Source organism: Lathyrus oleraceus, chromosome 5 (assembly GCF_024323335.1).
Source record: "Lathyrus oleraceus cultivar Zhongwan6 chromosome 5, CAAS_Psat_ZW6_1.0, whole genome shotgun sequence".
NCBI classification, from domain to species: domain Eukaryota; kingdom Viridiplantae; phylum Streptophyta; class Magnoliopsida; order Fabales; family Fabaceae; genus Lathyrus; species Lathyrus oleraceus.
The window spans coordinates 300,423,923-300,448,662 of record NC_066583.1 but is presented as its reverse complement, the minus strand read 5'-3'; the positions used below and the strand labels follow the sequence as shown (position 1 = coordinate 300,448,662).

General features: G+C 43.0%; 2 protein-coding genes across 2 annotated transcripts; both read right to left on the bottom strand.

The window, feature by feature from the left end:
- Positions 1-1,334: 1,334 nt before the first annotated feature.
- On the bottom strand, positions 1,335-1,955 carry LOC127080317 (uncharacterized). The gene has a single exon (XM_051020648.1). The coding sequence runs from the start codon at positions 1,953-1,955 to the stop codon at positions 1,335-1,337; it is 621 nt and encodes a 206-aa protein (XP_050876605.1).
- A 20,769-nt stretch (positions 1,956-22,724) lies between these two features.
- Positions 22,725-24,509, bottom strand: LOC127080316 (uncharacterized). The gene has a single exon (XM_051020646.1). It carries the CDS (start codon positions 24,507-24,509, stop codon positions 22,725-22,727), a length of 1,785 nt encoding a protein of 594 aa, XP_050876603.1.
- Between the last annotated feature and the right edge of the window lie 231 nt (positions 24,510-24,740).

The window sequence follows — 24,740 nt, the reverse complement described above, 5'->3', positions numbered from 1 at the left end:
TACCAGGATGCCCCTTTTTTGCCTAAGTCGCCCCTAAGGACCAACTTAGCGGGTTCATTTCTTTTTTTTGATTTATCCCTAATTGCCTGGACCTTTTTCTTTTTATGGTCCACCGGGATACCCTTTTTTTGCCTAAATTGTCCCTAAGGATCAACTTAGCGGGTTTATCAGGTGAAGTACTTTTTTACTGCGTCAGCATTTACGGGGGATGGGAGATCGTCACCATCCATGGTTGATAGGATCAAAGCTCCTCCAGAGAAAACCTTCCTTACAACATAAGAACCTTCGTAGTTGGGTGTCCACTTTCCGCGCGGATCGGGATGAATAGGCAGAATCTTTCTTATCACCAAGTCTCCAACCTCGAGGTTTCGGGGGCGAACCTTTTTGTCAAAAGCTCTCTTCAACCGCCTCTGATATATCTGTCCGTGGCATATAGACGCCAGGCGTTTCTCATCGATGAGGTTAAGTTGATCCAACCTTGCTTGCACCCATTCGGCTTCGTCCAGCTTGACGTCTGTTAATATTCTCAAGGAAGGAATCTCAACCTCGATAGGTAGCACTGCATCCATTCCATACACTAGCGAGAACGGAGTTGCCCTAGTGGAAGTACGTACTGATGTACGATATCCATGTAAAGCAAACGGAAGCATTTCATGCCAGTCTTTGTATGTTTGCACCATCTTCTGAACGATCTTTTTGATGTTCTTATTGGCTGCCTCAACTGCCCCATTCATCTTTGGGCGATACGGTGATGAATTGTGATGCTCGATCTTGAAATCCTTACATAATTCCTTCATCATCTTATTGTTGAGGTTAGACCCGTTGTCTGTGATGATTTTATTAGGGATTCCATACCGGCATATGATCTCCTTCTTCAAGAAGCGAGCCACCACTTGCTTCGTGACATTTGCATACGAGGCTGCCTCCACCCATTTGGTGAAATAGTCGATGGCCACAAGGATGAAGCGATGCCCGTTCGAGGCAGTTGGCTCAATACGCCCAATTATGTCGATGCCCCACATGGCGAACGACCATGGTGATGTCAAAACATTGAGCAGAACCGGTGGCACATGGATCTTGTCTGCATAAATCTGGCATTTATGGCATGTCTGGACGTGACGATGACAATCGATCTCCATTGTCATCCAGTAATAACCTGCCCTCAAGATCTTTTTTACCATCGTGTGCCCACTGGCGTGCGTGCCGAAGGATCCTTCGTGTATTTCCATTATGATCCGGTCTGCTTCGTGTCTATCCACGCATCTGAGTAGGACCGAGTCGTAATTTCTCTTGTACAACACTTCTCCACTTAAGAAGAACTTAGCTGAGAGCTTTCAAAGGTACTTCTTGTCTATAATGGATGCATCTTCTGGATACTCTTGCTTCTCTAGATACTTTTTGATGTCGTGGAACCAGGGGTGACCGTCTGATTCCTCTTCAGCCACTAAACAGTATGCTGGCTCGTCCAAGTAATCAAGTTGGAAAGAAGGTGCTTCGTTCTTCCATTTGACCTTAAACATGGAAGCCAGGATGGCCAGAGCATCAGCCAGTTGATTTTCCGCTCGGGGAATATGATGGAATGTTACTTCATCGAAATACGGTATCAGCTTCAAGACATGTTCTCTGTAAGGGATCAACTTGGGATCACGAACTTCCCAATCTCCTCTGATTTGGCTTATTACCAACGCAGAATCTCCATAGACTTCTAAGATCTTGATCTTTAAGTCAATAGCGACTTCCAACCCGAAGATACACGCTTCGTATTCTGCCATATTGTTGGTGCAGTCAAAACATAGTCTCGCAGTGAAAGGGAGGTGAAACCCAGTTGGGGAGGTGATGATTGCCCCTGTTCCATTTCCTTGAGCATTAGAGGCTCCATCTAACACGACCGTCCATCGCGATCCTGGGTCTGGTCCCCTTTCTGGTTCTAGAACACCCCAATCTCTGACAAACATGATGTCCTCGTCCGGAAAGTCAAAGCGCATGGGCTGATAGTCACCCACTGGTTGATCATCCAGGTAGTCAGATAATACGTTACCTTTGATGGCTTTTTGTGTGACGTATTGGATGTCATACCCTGTTAACGCCATTGCCATCGAGCAACTCTTCCTGTGAGAGCAGGCTTATCGAATATATACTTGATAGGATCCATCTTGGATATCAAGAGAGTTGTATGTGTCATCATATATTGCCTCAAGCGTTTGGCGGTCCAAGCCAATGCACAACACGTCTTCTCGAGCAATGAATACCTGCTTTCACAGTCTGTGAACTTTTTACTCAGGTAGTAAATCGCATGCTCTTTTCTACCCGTCTCATCATGCTGTCCGAGAACACGCCCCATCGATCCATCAAGAACTGTGAGGTACATAATAAGAGGTCTGCCTAGAACAGGTGGCATCAAGATCGGTGGTTCTTGTAAGTATTCTTTTATCTTTTCAAATGCATTATGGCATTTGTCGTTCCACTCGATCGCTTGATCCTTACGGAGTATTTTGAATATCGGTTTGTAGGTGGCCGTGAGGTGAGATATGAATCTAGCTATGTAGTTCAATCGCCCCAAGAATCCACAAACCTCTTTCTCATTTTTTGGTGCTGGCATGTTCTGTATCGCTTTAACTTTGTCGGGATCGACTTCAATGCCTCGTTGGCTCACAATAAAACCTAGCAACTTGCCAGACCTTACCCCAAATGTGCACTTATTCAGATTTAACCTTAGCCGGAACTTCCTTAACCGTGCGAACAGTTTCTCAAGATGAACCAAATGCTCCTTCTCAGTTTGGGATTTTGCGATCATATCGTCAACATATACTTCAATCTCTTTATGAATCATATCATGAAAGAGAGTGACCATTGCACGCTGATATGTCGCACCTGCATTCTTTAAGCCGAATGGCATCACTTTGTAACAAAAGGTTCCCCAAGGGGTGATGAACGTGGTCTTCTCCATGTCCTCTGGTGCCATTTTTATTTGATTGTATCCAGAGAACCCATCCATGAAGGAAAATACCGAGAATTGGGCCGTATTGTCTACCAACACATCGATGTGAGGTAACGGGAAATCGTCTTTAGGGCTTGCCCTATTCAAGTCTTGGTAATCGACGTACATGCGTACTTTACCATCTTTCTTTGGCACCAGTACGATGTTAGCCACCCATTGAGGATAATTTTCCACTGCTAAAAAACCTGCATCCAATTGCTTCTGGACCTCTTCTTTGATCTTGATGGCCATGTCAAGACGAGTCCTTCTCAATTTCTGCTTCACCGGGTGTAGCACCTCAAATTTGCACCTATCATTGTACATACATTCTCATATTAGGTCATAGCATAACATGGTCCATTGCATAGCATTGCATTGTCCTTTTTTGCCTCAAGTGCAAGCCAGTCAAGAAATTAGGTCAAACTGATCAGGAGATCAGTCAACCAAGCAAGCAAGAGTGTTTCTCAAGGAGCCAAGGCCCTAGGGTTGGTCCCATTTGTTCACATGACTTGGAGGTCCATTTGAAGTGCTTAAGTCAAGGGTTGGATGTCCAGAAGTCATCAGTTCATGCACAATCAGTCAGAAACCCTAGAAAGTCAAAGTTGGTCAATTGTGGTTGATTTTATGGTTTTGATGGATGGATTTGCTTTGAGAGAGTTTATTCATGTCCAAATAGGCCTCATATATCATGGCAAACAATATCATTGAAGAATTTGAAGCGAAATCAGAAATTTCCAAAAATAGAAACTGGACCTGTAATTTTAACTGCCAAAAATGGAAACTTCTTGATCCCAAACTTACATCATGATACAAGCTTCAAATGAATTTTTGCCCAACATGAAAGTTGAAGATCTTGTTCTACCATTTCCAAAAAGTCCAAGAACTCTCAATTCCCATGTATGGTTGTCAAGATATGATCATTTCATTTTCACAAAATCTTGAACTTCAAAAGGCCATATCTCTCAAACCATTTGGCCAATTTTGGTGGGGTTTTTTCCTACAAACCACATTTTACCCCCTCTTTCCAAAAATATAAATTTCATGTGCCAAAACATTGCCAATCAAAATGGCATTTTTGGACTTGTCTTCATTAATTTCAAGTATGTGCAAAAAGTGACTTTTTGAATTAGGCATTTTTACTCACTTTGGCCAATTGGGACTTGTTTAGAATGTTGTTTGGAACTTGTGTGAGGCCCAAACTCGGGCAGACTTTACACCCTCCATGTGCATTTGTTCCAAATTAGCAAAATGGCAATTCACTTCATTTAAGATAATCTTGCTTAGCACATTCATTAGCAATGTTAAACAGTCCATATATAACTCATTTTCTGTCAGATAAACCCTAGTAGCAGCCTTATTACACACAGAAAAACCTCTTTCTCTCAATTTTCGATTCTTCCACTTTTTGAATTTGCTGTCATAAACCTTAAAGAACTCGAGTCTTGCTTGATGGTTTCATCATCTGGCAACTATTTGGAAGCCCTTTTGAACACTCTTTCTCAACTGTAAAGCCCTTCCATTACTGTTCCATCCAAGCTCTCATTAATGGCAGCTCAAGTTCTGGACCATCCCAAGCTTTCCTGAGCCAAGTTTCTTTCACCATTCACCTTGTTGAAGTTTGTTGAGCACTTGTTTTGAAGAAGCATAGCCAAGAAAGCACTGAATCGACACTGCCTTGCAGATTTGGTTAGTATTCGACTCTCTCTATTCCCAAAACTTTGCCATGCTTAGGATAGGTCTTTTGATGCTGATTCCATTGAACTTTGTACCACTTGAATTGGGTAACTGTGCTGGGAGAAATCTGAGTTTAAAGTTTGTTGGTTATTATTGTTTTGCATGATTTCTTGATGGTTAGCTCGAGTTAATGAATTTTAATGATAGCATGTTAATATGCATTGCTTGCTGGTTACAATGATATGTGTGATTTCATTTTCTGGGTACATTTGTTTTTCGCGATTGGTTGATGATGAAGAACAAGTTGATACTGTTACTGTACACAAACCCTAAAATTCATTTTTCCAGAATTTACTGTTCACGTGTTGGCTGCTGTTGTCGCTTTTGTCTGCATGAGCTTACACTATTTCATTGCCACACCCAGTCATCGCTTGCCACGCTTATAACCAATACTCACCGTTTCATTTAAATGACCACGTAATTACAGTATTGCCACCGTGCTTAATTGTTTTTAATTAATCATATGCTATTTCATTTATTTTTTCAATAATCATTCATTTTATTACTCAACTTCTAAAAATCATAATTCACTCATTTTAATTCCAAAATTCATGAAAATTTTTGCATCATGTTCATATGAATGTCTATTATTTTATCATGATTTTTGCTGATTTTTGAATGGCTGGATTTTTAATGGTATTAGGGTTCTTGACATGTATGCATATTTCATACCTTTTGCCAATTCTTTTGTGAAATTGTGAGGATTTATTCAATGACCCTGAAATTTTTTGTGCATAAAGTAGACTTATCCATGGTTATTTTGATGTAGAGTTCTTGAATTTATCTTATTTGGTTGCTGAGTTATGAATTTTTGAACTAGGGTGTGACAATTTGTGTCACACCAATGATATGCAACTTCCTGATTTTGATGACATGCTTCCTGACCTCCAATTGATGTGAAATTTTGCATGAACCTACCCTTGTATGTCTAGCTTATGTGTGAATTTTCTTGGAATTAATTGTGGCATTTCCAAATTGTTTGAGATTTTCTCCCCTGTTTGACCAAAATGTTGACTTGTGTGATACATGTTCCCATTTCCTTTGTGAAATTCTCATACTTTATTGGATGATCATGAAATTTTACATGTGCATACTAGACATCTTAAGCTTTGCCATGGTGTTGATCCCATTAATTTCTCCTCTGTTGTCATTGAGTTATGATTTTTTGAAGTTGATACATGTTTGTTTGACTTCTTTGTGCATACTTGAAATTGTTTTGACTTTCTGATTTTAATTGACCATCTTCCCATGATCCAATTGAGCTGAAATTTTATATGCATGCCATGCTATGTGTTAGGTTTGATCATGATTTATTTGGTGATTTTTGAAAATGTTTGAGTTGACTTTTGATGCAAGTCATTCTGTTGACTTCTTTGAGCTATCTCTTGCCATGCTTTGACTTCTTTTGCTTGTGAATTGATGATGATGCATGATTTGAACTTGTGACCAATTGAGCTTACTTCTTAAGTGTTTGAACTTGATTTTGGTTGACTTTCATTTGCTGTTTTGACTTTTTTCATTCTCTTTTGACCCTAGGCTTGCCCTAGTGGTCCTGGTACTCACTTTTGAGTTTATGTTTTCAGGTTGAACACCAAATGACCAATGAGATCAATTTCTTTTTGATTAAGCTTGATTGTTTATCATGAGCTAACCTTTGTTTTGTAGGTGGCTTGACTCATATGGTTTGAGTCTTGTGCTTTGCACATTGGTCCCTCTGTGTTGACTGTTGTTTCCCAATTCCTTTTGCCTTAACTGTTGAAATGTGTACTGATCTGTTTGACTATTTCAGGTACCATTAGTTGCTTAAGTTCTTTGAACTTGCTTTGCTTTGCTATTTAGCAACTTGCTTGAGGTATAATTCCTTTTTCTTCATGTAGTCTGGAAGACCTGGCCTGTTACTTGGCCAGGCAACTGTCTGAAGTCCTCCTTAAGAGGCAATGTTTGTGTATGTTTAATTTGTCCTTGTACATATGAAAAGTCCTCCTAAGTGAAGAGGCAATTGGCAGAACCAAGGGATAAGCAACCTATCCCCTGCTATTCAGTGTGTCTTCTGTTTTGCTCACACCACTGTGTTGATGCATTACAGATAAAAACCCAAGATCTTGTGCAATTGCACAGTTGAGTCAGTTTCAAAGGTGTAGAAGGGTTCCCACTTTCTGAACCCACACATTCTTGTCAGATGCTCTCCCTGGCCAGGGATAAGAGCAATGAGGCACGCCCCTCATCTCCTTTCATCTGCTTCACCTTAGCCCTTCAATGTCAAGGTTAAGAGCACCATCACCCATTTCCAGAGGTTTGTTTGTTGAGGTTGATATGACCCCTCGACTAAAACCTAACCCTTGTGTGAGCCCCTTGTGTGTATATAGTGTGTGCTACCTGTGCTTGTATGTTTGTTTGACTTGCTTCCTGTGCAAGTTAGGTTTAGTTTAGACTAATCCTTGTTTGCTTTCGCCCTCGTTGCGATCCTTTCTCTCGCCCGCGTTGCGATCGAGCCTTTTCCTTTCTCTCGCCCTCGTTGCGATCGAGCCTCTTCCTTTCTCTCGCCCTCGTTGCGATCGAGCCTCTTCCTTTCTCTCGCCCTCGTTGCGATCGAGCCTTTTCCTTTCTCTCGCCCTCGTTGCGATCGAGCCTCTTCCTTTCTCTCGCCCTCGTTGCGATCGAGCCTTTTCCTTTCTCTCGCCCTCGTTGCGATCGAGCCTTTTCCTTTCTCTCGCCCTCGTTGCGATCGAGCCTTTTCCTTTCTCTCGCCCTCGTTGCGATCGAGACTTTCCCTTTCTCTTGCCCTAGTTGCAATCGAGACCCTTTGTTCCCTCCGTAGCCGAACTACGGCAACTCTGATTCTCATGTTCAGATGAGATACGTAGGCACGAGATGCGATGTCTTGTCGAGTTTGACTAACAACTAACACTAATTCTTTTCTCTCGCCCTCGTTGCGATTGAGACCTCCCCTTTCTCTTGCCCTAGTTGCAATCGAGACCCTTGCTTCCTGTGCAAGCCGTGTCTAGGATAGGTTGGCCCTTGTGCCATTTAGCTAGAAGCCTTAACTTAGGGTTGACTTTGCATGACAACATCTAGGCTCGAGTCGTAGTCTCCCTAGAGTTGTGTCTCCCTCTGTTATCTGGTTAGGCTAGATCCTTTGTCCCTGCGTAGGGGAACTACATCGCCCTGATCTTCATACCAGATGAAGTATGTAGGCAGGAGATTGAGTTGATCTCTCCGGGCACCCTTTTTCTTTTTGTGTGTGTTGTTTGACAGTTGCTAGGCTCGAGTGCCTGACTCCTTAGCAATTTGTTGTCTGTTTGTTTGAGTGTGTGCTTGACAGTTATGGGCTCGAGTCCCCGACTCCCTATTAACCTGTTGTGTTGTTGTGTGCTTGGAAGCCGATGTAAGTCCATCGAGTGGCATTTGGGTTCCAGTGTGTGTGTGTTTAGGTTCGGATGCTGATGTAAGTCCAGTGATTGGCATTCGGGCTCCACGTTTGCCTTTGCCTGTGTTTGTTTGCGTGCGTGTCAGCCGAGCTACGAATGCTCTGATTCTTCTCTCGTCCGAGAAGATACGTATGCATAGGATGCGATATCCTAGCGAGCATGTGTCGTTTCCCCAGTCCGAACTACTTCGACTCTGATGTCTATGCCTGATAGACTAAGTAGGCCCAGGATGCGACATCCTGCCGAGTTCAGTTTCAGTCAGTCTCTTTTGTCTCTTTCAGCCAGTGTGTGTGTGTTTGAGCAGTGTTTTAGCAACCAATTTTCCTTCCTTTTGTGCGTGGATCCCGTAGAGTACTACGGATGCGTAGGGGTGCTAATACCTTCCCTTCGCATAACCGACTCCCGAACCCATTCTCTTTGGTCGCGAGACCATGTTCTTTCCTAGGTTTACTTCGAGCGTTTCCTTTCCCTCTTTTGGGATAAATAACGCACGGTGGCGGCTCTGTTGTTTCTTTCTTTTCCCGCCGGTTTTTCGCGTGATGCGACAGCTGGCGACTCTGCTGGGGATGCCGAGAAGTTGACCTATGCTGGTCCATCTTCCCTGAGCGAGTCTCTCCTAGCGCTCTCTAGGTTAGGGTTTTGGTTGCTTTGTGCTGTGTTTATTTATTGTATTCATTATTTGTTCATTTCGTTTATTGATTGCATTGATTGTGTGCATTAATGTTTGTATTCATATTCATTATTCATTCTGCCTGGCTGGTTGTCTGTTTTTCTTTGTGGGGTGGGAGTCAGTTGAGGTAAAAGGTCCAATACCCGAACTCGAGTGCACTCTAGGATAGGAGAATGGCATAGTCTTGTTGACTGGTGTGGAGTATTCCTTAGCCAGTTGACTTGCGAGACCATTCACTTGGTGGAGGTCATGTTGAACTAATAATGTCACACAAGTTATTTGTGGTTAGGCATTATTCTTTCAATCATGTGCCGCAGAAGCCAAGGACCTTAGTTTACCAAACCCATCTTGGCCTATTTTTTAGGACCGTAGTGCGGAGGTCATTCAGATGTCAGTTCTGATACGATTGTTACGCGATACTACACTCATAAGAGTTTCTCTTGAGAATATTCTTGGAATACGAGTATTCGTTCCTCCGATAATATTCGAGAGATGGAACGATGATTATGGGAACCTCTGATAGAACATGTCTGGCAGGTTTAAACCCTAGTACACTCCCTTTGGGTGGTTCTTAACCGAGACTCCATGCTCGTGACTCTCAACAAACCCATGATTCGTGGTTGAGTCGTTCAAACATTGTTAATATCAATGGATCCCGGATCAGGGGTAAAACCTAAAATCCACCAAAGCGGCTGGTTGATATTAAGGATGTTTGAGTTGGTTCATGTACCGTTAATATCAATGGAACTTGGGCGTCGATAAGGTGAAAACCTAAATTCACCAAAATGGATGATTGATATTAGGGATACAATGAGCTTTCCCACGACCTTTGTTTGGCGTGCTTTGCTTGATCCTTGAGTGTGTTTGTTGCATTCATGCATTCATGCATTCATCTGCATCCATATCATCAGAAAAAAAGAAAATTTTCAAGGAACTCAAAGGAGTTTATCTGCAAAAATTTTCAAAACATGAAAAAACCGGGAAAATTTTTTCACCTGATATATCTGATGAGATATTCTCATATATGATCAAAATGCTAAATATTTCAAAGTTTGCAAATAAAACCCTCGAGTTCCTTTGAAATAAAAACAAGCATATGCATAAACACTTCATGCATCATTTGCATCAACGGGTGTTTTGTTCCGGTCTCCCGTCCTGTGGTCTGACCCTGCGATCTTCATTTATTTTGAAGACGCACTTTGCCGGTATTATACCAGAGCCGACTCTGCCAGATTGATGGATCATCCTGAGCAAGAGAATTGTGAACTCGAGGGAGATTTTGCCAGACTTAGTGCTGTTGATGGATTTATTCCTGGTTAACCAATCCCGGGCTGGCATTGGCTACTGTTCTGGGGCACTTAAGGAGCAAGGTTTGTTTGCAAGTGGAGGATTCATCCATGACGATCAACCTGAAGAAGAGGATGCTGCTATCTTGGAAGAGGACGCAGAGGACTTGAACAATTTCATCATTCCTGGTGGTGTCTGTCACAATTGGGTCACTGTGGGCGTTCCTACAGTTGTTCATAAGTCAGAGTAACAATCACTTTGTTTAAAAAACCCTTCTCCCATGCCAAAAGGAGAAGTGATGACATTGTTGGCAACATTTTGTGCAATGATATTTTCATTCAAATAATTTCATGTTAAACATTTGTTTTTCCCTTTGTTTTCCCTTTTCGCTTTTTGCATGAAATTGGTGATCACAAAAAACCTTAAAAAAAACAAGAATAAAAGCAATCTTTTCATCTGCATAACGATTGTCTTGTTTGATTTTCAAAGTGCTTTTTATACTCAAAATTTTTATGCAGGTTGTTTCTCAAACCCATTGAACATAATGATCGGACGTCATCTCCCAATTTTGAATTCCCTGTATTCTAAGCGGAAGAAGATGATGTTGAAGGGATTCCTGACGGTATTTCCCGATTTCTTGAGCAAGAAAAGAAGATCACACTCAGCTGCATCTCGAGAATCAGCAGAACAGCCAACTGGGGCATTTATCAAAAAAAGAGAAAAAGAAAAAAAAGAGGAGGGTGCAAAATCAAAAAAAAAAAAAATCAATCAAAATCAAAAGAAATCAAAAGAAATCAAATCAGAAGAAAGAAAAAAAAGAAAGAAGAATCAAAAGAAAACAAAAAGAAAATAGCACCCTCAAAGTCCCAAGTTGGCTGATGCTGAATTCGATCGAAAGGAAGAGATCAACTGCCATGTGTCATGGTCAGTCATATCAGCAGAGAGTGAAAAAGCATTCGACAAGAAGGTCAAGCCTCGCGTATTCCGAGAAGGTGACCTTGTGCTCAAGAAAGTCTTGCCTTTCGTGCCCAAGTCCAGGGGCAAGTGGACTCCAAGCTATGAACGTCCATATGTTTTCAAGAGAGCCTTTTCAGGCAGTGTTCTGACACTTACAACAATGGATGAAGAAGTTCACTCGTCCTGTGAACTCTAATGCAGTCAAGAAATACGTCGCCTAAACAAAAAAAGAATAGCTCGCTAAGTCGAACACCCCAAAGGGAGACTTAGGCAAAAAGGAGCGTCTCGGTGGATTGAAAACCCGAAAGGGCGATCCAGGCAAAAGTTAGAGACATTGAAAAAAAAAGAGAGAATTCGCATCCCGCTAGATTGAGCACCTCACACTGGGGCAATCTAGGCAAAAATTAGGGATTTGGCAAGTAACTGCATCTTGACAAGACTATGCTCTATATCTGTCATCCGTCAAGGATTCTCGATTCATCGTCGACTGAAGCTTTGAATACATCGAAAATTCAGAATGGTAGAGGAAAGGTCATTATGTTCAATGTAGCCCTCTCCAATATATATCACCGATTTCAAACTTGTACAGATCTATGGAGTCTCGCCCTTTGCAGACTACCATTCCATTACATCTATTCGAGCTTTTATCCCATTATTTGCACTCTTATTTGTTTTCAACTCAACAAATGTTTTGCACGTTTTAACTGATAAAGTATCATTGTTTTCAAAATAAACAAATTTTTCAAAAAATTGTTCTTAAACAAAGTGAACGTTCACAATGATGGAAGGATACTTAGGAGATCCGCAGTGCTCTCCCGAGGGTGGTATGATTACCAACAGGTAAGACATTTGTTCGTATCTCGAGCATAACTTTATCTTTCTCCTGTCGAACCTCTTTTGGTTTCTCCTCCGCAAGGTTACTCAGTGCAGTGTTGGTTGAAGTTACCCGGCAGTACAACATTCTTCCTCCAAGTCCCTGTTAGCCCTATTGTGGGGCATTTCCAATATAGGTTTGTTTGAGCCCTACCGTGGGGCATTTCCAGCAAGGTTACTGTGGAAATATTTTGTGGGGCAGCTCCCCTAAGCAGAGCGTTTACTGAAGACTTTAACGTTCCTCTCTCCAGCAGAGCAGTCTTCATCTCCCCCCAGCATGGGTGCTTTCTTTGGAAGATTCAGTATTTTATGGATTGACATCCCAGTGCTCCATCATGTCCTCAGATAGATCCCCGAGCGGAGTTGTTGGCATGATGAGCTTTCTCAATGCCTATCTATCCTCATCAGAGATCTGGTTGCTTCTCGGTATCTCAGATTTTCATCACGAGTTGTTGTGGCGCATACGCCTGTATGTTGAACTCTGTTCTCCGGTTGTGACCGACGATCCCTCCGGAAACCTCTGGTGGTCTTTCTCCCCTGCAGGATGATGATTGTTCCCTATTGTCCCAGCCTCCAGTGGATTTTCTTGGCTCTATGGTGACTTTGGTTTTCTCTCCGGACGGTTGATTCCCGGACCTGCGTGTTGAGCATGTCTGTTTGTCAGCATTCATCATACATTTTTAGATACTGCATACATGCATAATCATAGCATTCAGATACTCATGTTGCAGCTGTTGCCATGTATCTGTTGATGGTTGTTTCCTGCTATTTGTTGATACAGATCTCTCCAGTAGATTTTCCTCAAGCAGATGTGGGTGTGTCTGATCTCTCCATGTAGAGCCAACCCCTTAAGCAGAAAGTGTCTATCCTTTCCTGCCATTTCCCCACTGAGATACATCCTCGTGGATGACGGTTGTTTCCGTTCCCTCCCAACACACATTGGGATGGGTTTTCCCTATTGAGTTCTTTCCTCATTAGGATGAGTCTTGTTTCAGTCTGCCTTTTTGGATCGATCCTAAATTGGCTTCCTGTTGGCTGTCTCCTGTACTTCCCTGGGGCATAAATGAATAGTCGCTCACTAACCGGCACTCATTCATCTTATCCTCAGCGGAATTTGTGGGCCTCTACCTACAAACCGGTAGTTGTAAGTCCTATTGTCGTGGTTTTCTACCTACAAGCTGGTAGTTGTAAAATCCCACTTTCACCCCCTAGCAGAGGTAACCTTTGTGGTTCATTCTGTTTGTTGGCTTCTACCTACAAACCAGTAGTTGTAAGTCCTATCTTTGTGGTTTTCTACCCACTAGCCGGTAGTTGTAAAATCCCATTTTCATCCCCTTGGTGGAGTTAACCCTGTGTGCTCATCCTATCGATGACTGGTTATTTTTCCGTGGTTTTCTACCTACAAACCGGTAGATGTAATCCCCTCCTTGCAGTTATCAGTATCCAGTTTGCGGTGTTGATATTCTTTTCCCCTCTGGATACTTGCCTTGATCAAGCAGTATTGTCCCCATTGGGTCTTCCCTTTCTTTTTGGATACTTGCTCCGAGTTAGCAACTTTATCCTCTTTTGATTGGTCATCTTTTGCATACCTAGTCCTGGTACCCTGATGCCTTTCTTTTCGGTCGATTATTCATTTAACAACCTACAACCCGGTTATGGATAATCTTCCATGCAAGGTTATTATCTACGTTCTGATGGCTATAGATAATATATCTCATGCACTCTTTGGTCAATCTTTCGATTGTTATCTCCAGCAGAGTAAGATTCGTATTTCTTGTGGAATCGAATGTCCATCCTCTAACAAGTTTGCCTTCGCTCTCTTCAGGATGATGTCGGTCGATTATTCATTTAACAACCTACAACCCGGTTATGGATAATCTTCCATGCGAGTGTATTATCTACGTTTTGACGGCTATAGATAATATGTCTCATGTTTTTCCCGGTATTCAGACCGAAGAAGTTTCCGACGATCAGGTCGATGTACTTATGTTTTTCCCGGTATTCAGACCGAAGAAGTTTCCGACGATCAGGTCGATGTACTTATAATTTTCCCGGTATTCAGACCGAAGAAGTTTCCGACGATCAGGTCGATGTACTTATAATTTTCCCGGTATTCAGACCGAAGAAGTTTCCGACGATCAGTTCGATGTACTTATAATTTTCCCGGTATTCAGACCGAAGGAGTTTCCGACGATCAGGTCGATGTACTCATGGCACTCAGGCCAATTTTCCGGTATTCAGACCGAAGGAGTTTCCGACGATCAGGTCGATGTACTCATGGCACTCAAGCCAGTTTTCCGGTGTTCAGACCGAAGGAGTTTCCGACGATCAGGTCGATGCACTCATGGCACTCAGGCCAATTTTCCGGTTTTCAGACCGAAGTGGCGTTCAGGCCAATTTTCCCAATCATCCGTTGATGATTTGGTTGTGTTCACTCTCCCCAATAGAGTTTCCTCCTCTCCGTTGGTGTCGATAAACGTCGAGTTTTTCCTAGTCATCCGATGATGTCTGGTTGTACCCCTCTCCATGCAGAGTTACCTCTCCGTTGGTCTTGGTAAACGTCGAGTTTTTCCTATTCGTCCTATGACGTCTAGTTGTACCTGTCCCCATGTGGATTTACGTCTCCGTTGGTCTTGGTAAACGTCGAGTTTTTCCTATTCGTCCTATGACGTCTAGTTGTACCTGTCCCCATGTGGATTTACCTCTCTGTTGGTCTTGGTAAACGTTGAGTTTTTCCCATTACGTCCGCTGACGTATGGTTGTATATCTCTTTCCATTCATCCGATGATGATTGGTTACCTCTCCGTTAGTCTTGGTAAACGTTGAGTTTTTCCCATTTCGTCCGTTGACGTATGGTTGTATCTCTTCCAGTCATTCATTAATGTCTGGTTACCTCTCCATTGGTCTTGGTAAGCGTTGAGTTTTTCCCATTTCGTCCGTTGACGTATGGTTGTATCTCTTCCGGTCATTCATTAATGTCTGGTTACCTCTCCGTTGGTCTTGGTAAACGCTGAGTTTTTCCTAGTTGTCCGTTGGCATCTAGTTGTGATTTCTTTTCCCGTTCATCGTCTTTGCGATGTCTGGATGTGGCCGTACCCTTTGAAAGGAAAAACCAAAAAAATACCCAGTAATAAGTATCAAATCCCAGTGGACGTTTCCATTGGTGGATCCCTGTTGGTGCAAATTTCTACGGTTCTTAGTATTCAATCCCTGTTTACCCTGAAAGTCTGACAGCCATTGCTATCATCCGTTCAGGTTCCCAGCTGATTGAATAAGGGCAGCTGTAGCACCTCAAATTTGCACCTATCATTGTACATACATTCTCATATTAGGTCATAGCATAACATGGTCCATTGCATAGCATTGCATTGTCCTTTTTTGCCTCAAGTGCAAGCCAGTCAAGAAATTAGGTCAAACTGATCAGGAGATCAGTCAACCAAGCAAGCAAGAGTGTTTCTCAAGGAGCCAAGGCCCTAGGGTTGGTCCCATTTGTTCACATGACTTGGAGGTCCATTTGAAGTGCTTAAGTCAAGGGTTGGATGTCCAGAAGTCATCAGTTCATGCACAATCAGTCAGAAACCCTAGAAAGTCAAAGTTGGTCAATTGTGGTTGATTTTATGGTTTTGATGGATGGATTTGGTTTGAGAGAGTTTATTCATGTCCAAATAGGCCTCATATATCATGGCAAACAATATCATTGAAGAATTTGAAGCGAAATCAGAAATTTCCAAAAATAGAAACTGGACCTGTAATTTTAACTACCAAAAATGGAAACTTCTTGATCCCAAACTTACATCATGATACAAGCTTCAAATGAATTTTTGCCCAACATGAAAGTTGAAGATCTTGTTCTCCCATTTCCAAAAAGTCCAAGAACTCTCAATTCCCATGTATGGTTGTCAAGATATGATCATTTCATTTTCACAAAATCTTGAACTTCAAAAGGCCATATCTCTCAAACCATTTGGCCAATTTTGGTGGGGTTTTTTCCTACAAACCACATTTTACCCCCTCTTTCCAAAAATATAAATTTCATGTGCCAAAACATTGCCAATCAAAATGGCATTTTTGGACTTGTCTTCATTAATTTCAAGTATGTGCAAAAAATGACTTTTTGAATTAGGCATTTTTACTCACTTTGGCCAATTGGGACTTGTTTAGAATGTTGTTTGGAACTTGTGTGAGGCCCAAACTCGGGCAGACTTTACACCCTCCATGTGCATTTGTTCCAAATTAGCAAAATGGCAATTCACTTCATTTAAGATAATCTTGCTTAGCACATTCATTAGCAATGTTAAACAGTCCATATATAACTCATTTTCTGTCAGATAAACCCTAGTAGCAGCCTTATTACACACAGAAAAACCTCTTTCTCTCAATTTTCGATTCTTCCACTTTTTGAATTTGCTGTCATAAACCTTAAAGAACTCGAGTCTTGCTTGCTGGTTTCATCATCTGGCAACTATTTGGAAGCCCTTTTGAACACTCTTTCTCAACTGTAAAGCCCTTCCATTACTGTTCCATCCAAGCTCTCATTAATGGCAGCTCAAGTTCTGGACCATCCCAAGCTTTCCTGAGCCAAGTTTCTTTCACCATTCACCTTGTTGAAGTTTGTTGAGCACTTGTTTTGAAGAAGCATAGCCAAGAAAGCACTGAATCGACACTGCCTTGCAGATTTGGTTAGTATTCGACTCTCTCTATTCCCAAAACTTTGCCATGCTTAGGATAGGTCTTTTGATGCTGATTCCATTGAACTTTGTACCACTTGAATTGGGTAACTGTGCTGGGAGAAATCTGAGTTTAAAGTTTGTTGGTTATTATTGTTTTGCATGATTTCTTGATGGTTAGCTCGAGTTAATGAATTTTAATGATAGCATGTTAATATGCATTGCTTGCTGGTTACAATGATATGTGTGATTTCATTTTCTGGGTACATTTGTTTTTCGCGATTGGTTGATGATGAAGAACAAGTTGATACTGTTACTGTACACAAACCCTAAAATTCATTTTTCCAGAATTTACTGTTCACGTGTTGGCTGCTGTTGTCGCTTTTGTCTGCATGAGCTTACACTATTTCATTGCCACACCCAGTCATCGCTTGCCACGCTTATAACCAATACTCACCGTTTCATTTAAATGACCACGTAATTACAGTATTGCCACCGTGCTTAATTGTTTTTAATTAATCATATGCTATTTCATTTATTTTTTCAATAATCATTCATTTTATTACTCAACTTCTAAAAATCATAATTCACTCATTTTAATTCCAAAATTCATGAAAATTTTTGCATCATGTTCATATGAATGTCTATTATTTTATCATGATTTTTGCTGATTTTTTGAATGGCTGGATTTTTAATGGTATTAGGGTTCTTGACATGTATGCATATTTCATACCTTTTGCCAATTCTTTTGTGAAATTGTGAGGATTTATTCAATGACCCTGAAATTTTTTGTGCATAAAGTAGACTTATCCATGGTTATTTTGATGTAGAGTTCTTGAATTTATCTTATTTGGTTGCTGAGTTATGAATTTTTGAACTAGGGTGTGACAATTTGTGTCACACCAATGATATGCAACTTCCTGATTTTGATGACATGCTTCCTGACCTCCAATTGATGTGAAATTTTGCATGAACCTACCCTTGTATGTCTAGCTTATGTGTGAATTTTCTTGGAATTAATTGTGGCATTTCCAAATTGTTTGAGATTTTCTCCCCTGTTTGACCAAAATGTTGACTTGTGTGATACATGTTCCCATTTCCTTTGTGAAATTCTCATACTTTATTGGATGATCATGAAATTTTACATGTGCATACTAGACATCTTAAGCTTTGCCATGGTGTTGATCCCATTCATTTCTCCTCTGTTGTCATTGAGTTATGATTTTTTGAAGTTGATACATGTTTGTTTGACTTCTTTGTGCATACTTGAAATTGTTTTGACTTTCTGATTTTAATTGACCATCTTCCCATGATCCAATTGAGCTGAAATTTTATATGCATGCCATGCTATGTGTTAGGTTTGATCATGATTTATTTGGTGATTTTTGAAAATGTTTGAGTTGACTTTTGATGCAAGTCATTCTGTTGACTTCTTTGAGCTATCTCTTGCCATGCTTTGACTTCTTTTGCTTGTGAATTGATGATGATGCATGATTTGAACTTGTGACCAATTGAGCTTACTTCTTAAGTGTTTGAACTTGATTTTGGTTGACTTTCATTTGCTGTTTTGACTTTTTTCATTCTCTTTTGACCCTAGGCTTGCCCTAGTGGTCCTGGTACTCACTTTTGAGTTTATGTTTTCAGGTTGAACACCAAATGACCAATGAGATCAATTTCTTTTTGATTAAGCTTGATTGTTTATCATGAGCTAACCTTTGTTTTGTAGGTGGCTTGACTCATATGGTTTGAGTCTTGTGCTTTGCACATTGGTCCCTCTGTGTTGACTGTTGTTTCCCAATTCCTTTTGCCTTAACTGTTGAAATGTGTACTGATCTGTTTGACTATTTCAGGTACCATTAGTTGCTTAAGTTCTTTGAACTTGCTTTGCTTTGCTATTTAGCAACTTGCTTGAGGTATAATTCCTTTTTCTTCATGTAGTCTGGAAGACCTGGCCTGTTACTTGGCCAGGCAACTGTCTGAAGTCCTCCTTAAGAGGCAATGTTTGTGTATGTTTAATTTGTCCTTGTACATATGAAAAGTCCTCCTAAGTGAAGAGGCAATTGGCAGAACCAAGGGATAAGCAACCTATCCCCTGCTATTCAGTGTGTCTTCTGTTTTGCTCACACCACTGTGTTGATGCATTATAGATAAAAACCCAAGATCTTGTGCAATTGCACAGTTGAGTCAGTTTCAAAGGTGTAGAAGGGTTCCCACTTTCTGAACCCACACATTCTTGTCAGATGCTCTCCCTGGCCAGGGATAAGAGCAATGAGGCACGCCCCTCATCTCCTTTCATCTGCTTCACCTTAGCCCTTCAATGTCAAGGTTAAGAGCACCATCACCCATTTCCAGAGGTTTGTTTGTTGAGGTTGATATGACCCCTCGACTAAAACCTAACCCTTGTGTGAGCCCCTTGTGTGTATATAGTGTGTGCTACTTGTGCTTGTATGTTTGTTTGACTTGCTTCCTGTGCAAGTTAGGTTTAGTTTAGACTAATCCTTGTTTGCTTTCGCCCTTGTTGCGATCCTTTCTCTCGCCCGCGTTGCGATCGAGCCTTTTCCTTTCTCTCGCCCTCGTTGCGATCGAGCCTCTTCCTTTCTCTCGCCCTCGTTGCGATCGAGCCTTTTCCTTTCTCTCGCCCTCGTTGCGATCGAGCCTTTTCCTTTCTCCCGCCCTCGTTGCGATCGAGCCTCTTCCTTTCTCTCGCCCTCGTTGCGATCGAGCCTTTTCCTTTCTCTCGCCCTCGTTGCGATCGAGCCTTTTCCTTTCTCTCGCCCTCGTTGCGATCGAGCCTTTTCCTTTCTCTCGCCCTCGTTGCGATCGAGACTTTCCCTTTCTCTTGCCCTAGTTGCAATCGAGACCCTTTGTTCCCTCCGTAGCCGAACTACGGCAACTCTGATTCTCATGTTCAGATGAGATACGTAGGCACGAGATGCGATGTCTTGTCGAGTTTGACTAACAACTAACACTAATTCTTTTCTCTCGCCCTCGTTGCGATTGAGACCTCCCCTTTCTCTTGCCCTAGTTGCAATCGAGACCCTTGCTTCCTGTGCAAGCCGTGTCTAGGATAGGTTGGCCCTTGTGCCATTTAGCTAGAAGCCTTAACTTAGGGTTGACTTTGCATGACAACATCTAGGCTCGAGTCGTAGTCTCCCTAGAGTTGTGTCTCCCTCTGTTATCTGGTTAGGCTAGATCCTTTGTCCCTGCGTAGGGGAACTACATCGCCCTGATCTTCATACCAGATGAAGTATGTAGGCAGGAGATTGAGCTGATCTCTCCGGGCGCCCTTTTTCTTTTTGTGTGTGTTGTTTGACAGTTGCTAGGCTCGAGTGCCTGACTCCTTAGCAATTTGTTGTCTGTTTGTTTGAGTGTGTGCTTGACAGTTATGGGCTCGAGTCCCCGACTCCCTATTAACCTGTTGTGTTGTTGTGTGCTTGGAAGCCGATGTAAGTCCATCGAGTGGCATTTGGGTTCCAGTGTGTGTGTGTTTAGGTTCGGATGCTGATGTAAGTCCAGTGATTGGCATTCGGGCTCCACGTTTGCCTTTGCCTGTGTTTGTTTGCGTGCGTGTCAGCCGAGCTACGAATGCTCTGATTCTTCTCTCGTCCGAGAAGATACGTATGCATAGGATGCGATATCCTAGCGAGCATGTGTCGTTTCCCCAGTCCGAACTACTTCGACTCTGATGTCTATGCCTGATAGACTAAGTAGGCCCAGGATGCGACATCCTGCCGAGTTCAGTTTCAGTCAGTCTCTTTTGTCTCTTTCAGCCAGTGTGTGTGTGTTTGAGCAGTGTTTTAGCAACCAATTTTCCTTCCTTTTGTGCGTGGATCCCGTAGAGTACTACGGATGCGTAGGGGTGCTAATACCTTCCCTTCGCATAACCGACTCCCGAACCCATTCTCTTTGGTCGCGAGACCATGTTCTTTCCTAGGTTTACTTCGAGCGTTTCCTTTCCCTCTTTTGGGATAAATAACGCACGGTGGCGGCTCTGTTGTTTCTTTCTTTTCCCGCCGGTTTTTCGCGTGATGCGACACCGGGGAGCATTCTTCTTTGAGAGGCAATCGATGTACCACAATATCCGTATCTAGCCCTGACATATCTTGATAAGACCAGGCGAATACATCCATATACTCTCACAAGAGTTCGATCAACTTTCCTTTCACCTCGTCATCGAGGGTTGCGCCTACCTTAACTTCTTTCTTTTCCTCTTCTGACCCGAGGTTCACAGCCTCTACTGTCTCCTGATGCGGTTGGACGACTCTCGATTCCTGCTATAAAAGCCTGGACAACTCTTCGGGGAGTTCACAATCTTCCTCACCGCCTTCATCAACTTGGTAAATAGGATTATCGAAGTCATATTGGGCTATAGCAGTCTGATTATCAATGGAACTTGACGCGGATCTGCATGATTTATGTTTTATTTTAGGATGGTAGGATGGAAAAAACAAAAAACGTTTCCATATATTATTTTTTTGCTAATAAAACAAAACAAAAAATGAACGACAGAAAGCACAAATTGAATGCAAAGACGCCTATTTTATTCATTGATAAACTTTGTTTGAAAATATGGGGGGCCTACAATTTTACTCTACGCCTTGGGCAGGGCGAAGAGCTTTCAAAGCAAAACAAGGAAAATTACTCTTCAATGAAGGTGACTTCTGGCATATCCACGGCAGTCCAATTGTTGAGTATTTGTCCATCCGCCCTCTGGTACACGAGGCATGCTTCTTCTGGCAGGCTAATCCCACTGTTTCTGTTACACAGACGGAGTCATCTCCGAGGTGCCCCGCACTGGTGAAAGTGTCTGGTGTTGTGGGAATCGGCCCTTTGTTCACATCGGCAATGTTTGGCTTCTGAGTCATTTGGTGAGCACGGAATCCCAACCCAGATCGGTCTTTATTTACAGGCAGGTCAAGTACTCTGCCCCAGCCTGCGGGGTGTCCAGCCTGGATTATGGTCTTAGCATCCTTCCATGAAGTCATAGGGAGTTCTGCGCCCGGAGCCACTTTCACTGGTGGTGTCATCTCCACGTTCACTACCTCGAAGGCTTGGAAAGGAGTCTCATGAATCTCTCCTCCCACTTCGACATACCTGAACGATGCTAGATGGCTCACCACTATGTCCTCTTCCCCCTCCACCACTACCAGTTTGCTTCCAATCATGAACTTCAACCTTTGGTGTAGGGTTGAGGTTACGGCGCCAGCCGAATGGATCCATGGACGTCCTAGGAGACAACTGTAGGCAGGGTAAATGTCCATCATATAAAAGGTGATGAAGAAGATGTGGGGGCATATCTTCATAGGGAGATCCACCTCTCCTATCACTGTCCTCCTTGACCCATCAAATGCTCTCACAATGAGTGAGCTAGGCTTCATCACCAATCCCTCGATGGTCAGCTTGGAAAATGAGTTCTTGGGTAGGACATTTAGCGAAGATCCAGTATCCACCAATACTCTGGACAAGACTGTGTCCACACATTCAATGGAAATATGAAGCGCCTTGTTGTGATTTCTACCCTCAGGTGGCAATTCATCATCATTGAACCCTAGGCAACTACTTGCAGATATGTTGGCCACTACAGCTTAAAACTTATTTACTGATATTTCTTGAGGGACATGGGCGGTCCTCAAGAACTTCATCAGAGCTTCTCAGTGCGCCTCTGAACTCATCAAGAGTGCAAGCATGGATATCTTCGACGTCGTTTGATTGAGTTGATCAACCACCTTGTAGTCACTTTTCTTGATAAGGCGGAGAAATTCCTCCACTTCATCATTAGGATTTACCCTTTCTGCTGCATTTGGCCCTCGACCCTCATCATTTGCCACCTGCTTCCCAGGGTTTCTGTTTGAGGCTCCTTGATCAACACCGCCTGCGGGAGATGCTGGTGCGAATACCCTGCCACTGCGGGTTATGCCCCCGGTTCCAGTGATATTCACATTAGCTTCTTTAGGTTTAGTGGGCTCCTCTTTCATCTCTCGCCCATATAGAAATACCTTCGAGTCGTAATTCCAAGGCACTGCTTTTGTATTATCAAAAGTGAACGAAGCAGGGACCGTAATCACAAGTGGTGTGATCGGGTATGCTGTAGCAGGCACTGGAATCGGATCATAGGGGATCTCGATAGGTACTCATACGGGACCATACGAGATTTCAAGCATGTCTACCTCATTAATACCGGGAATCTGTTCCACTATCAATACTTGCTGATCAATCAATCTCTGGATATCGACCTTCAACCTTTCACATTCCTGGGGATTCATTAAGCAGCCTTCACATTTGGCATCACATCCGGGATGTACCTCATTCATTAGTAATTGCTCCTTGACAATAGCCAACGGAGTTCTTATATCCCCTACGCATTGCTTCATCATCTTTTCTTCCTTAACCACGCTCACGGAGGGACCGGCGTGTGGCGGCATAGGATTGTTATTGGTGTTAGGGCCATTAGGTGTGAATGTAATGACTCTGGAATCAATCAAATCCCGCACCTTGTGCTTCAAAGCTCTGCAGTTTTCAATTGTATGGTCGGGTGCTCCCATATGAAACTCACAGTGAGCGTTCGCGTCATACCCAGGCGGTAGCACCGTTGGAGGCTTTAGTTCCCTTAATTGCACTAGCGACCCTTTGAGCAAATATGGCAGCATGCGTGCGTAAGTGGTTGGAATAGGATCAAACTTCCTTTCGGGCTTCCTTAGCATCTGCTGTCCTGGCGGGTAGTATTGCTGTTGTGGAGGAGCATACTGTTGTTGGTAATGATTTGGTGGTGGCCCCACATTCTGACCGTTTGGCACATCGAAGGGTTGCTGATACGGATTGGGTGTCATGGCGGCCACCTGCTGATATGGGCCAGGTGCTACGGCAGCCACCTGCTGATAGGGGACTCGATGTGCTCTGCCTCTCCCTCTGGCCACTGACGTGTTGTTAGTTTCGCCCTCTTTTTTCTTGGCAAAACCGACATATGGTTTCTTTGCCCCATTAGACGGGCCAACAACATTGGATATCTTCCCACTTTTCAGCCCACTCTCGATTCTTTCTCCGGCGACCACCATATCAGAGAATCCGATCGAGGTGCTCCCCACCATCTTCTCGTAATAGGGTCCTTGGAGCGTCCCCATGAACATATCAATCAGCTCTTTCTCCAAGAGTGGAGGTTGAACCCTAGCCTCCAGCTCTCTCCAGCGCTGGGCGTATTCCTTGAAAGATTCCTCAGATTTCTGTGTTAAGCTTTGGAGTTGGGTCCGATTCGGAGCCATATCCGTGTTGTACTGGTAATGTTTCAAGAATGCCTCAGCCAGATCCTTCCACGTCCGGATAGTTGTACTCTCCAGTTGCATGTACCATTCCAATGAAGCCCCACTTAGGCTGTCTTGGAAGAAATGCATGAGTAACTTCTCATCTCTCGAGTACGCAACCATCTTCCTGCAGTATTCTCGGATGTGCGTCTTGGGACAGTTGACCCCTTGATATTTTTCAAAGGTAGGCACCTTGAATTTGGCGGGTATTTGCACGTCCGGCACCAAACACATTTCAGCAGCATCCAAGCCGAAGGCACTGGGTCCCTCCATGACCTTCATTTTCTCCTCTATAGCCCGGAACTTTCTGTCGATTTTAGCACTGGTTGGTCCAAAAGCATCATAGACCGATTCTTCCCTGGGGTTGTAGAAGGCATCATTCTGATCGTCCACCTCGAAGTCGGGGGGGACGACAGGATTTGGGTTCACTGGACCTCCTCCTCCAAGCGGGGGTGCACCTCCCAGCGGTCCCATATGGATCTGGATTGGAGGGTTGCCAGGTGGAGGCACAAGAGTATTAGCGGCAGCTCTCTGATTGGCCAAGCGGAGTTCCTCATGACTCCTAGCAATGACTTCTTGGCCCCTGGCCACAGCTTGGAGGGTCTCCATCAGTTGCCCCATTTGGGCGCGCATACCGAACATTTCCTCCCTCAGAGCGCTCTGGTTTTGTTCAAGCTGATCCATGAGTGTTTTTTGTTTGCTGCGGGTGTTGTACCGGTGTTGAGAAGTCAGTTTGTTGTTTCTGGATGAGAGAAAGGTCAAGTGGTAAGTTCCTTGTTTTGCTCTTATGTTATGCGGAATGATGCATGATTTGGTTTTTTCATTATTATTTTTCTAGCAAGGCTCTTAGTT

Coding starts and splice junctions, on each gene's coding strand:
- LOC127080317 (XM_051020648.1), bottom strand. CDS start 1,955: ATGTTTGTCAGAGATTGGGGTGTTCTAGAACCAGAAAGGGGACCAGAC.
- LOC127080316 (XM_051020646.1), bottom strand. CDS start 24,509: ATGGGGCAACTGATGGAGACCCTCCAAGCTGTGGCCAGGGGCCAAGAA.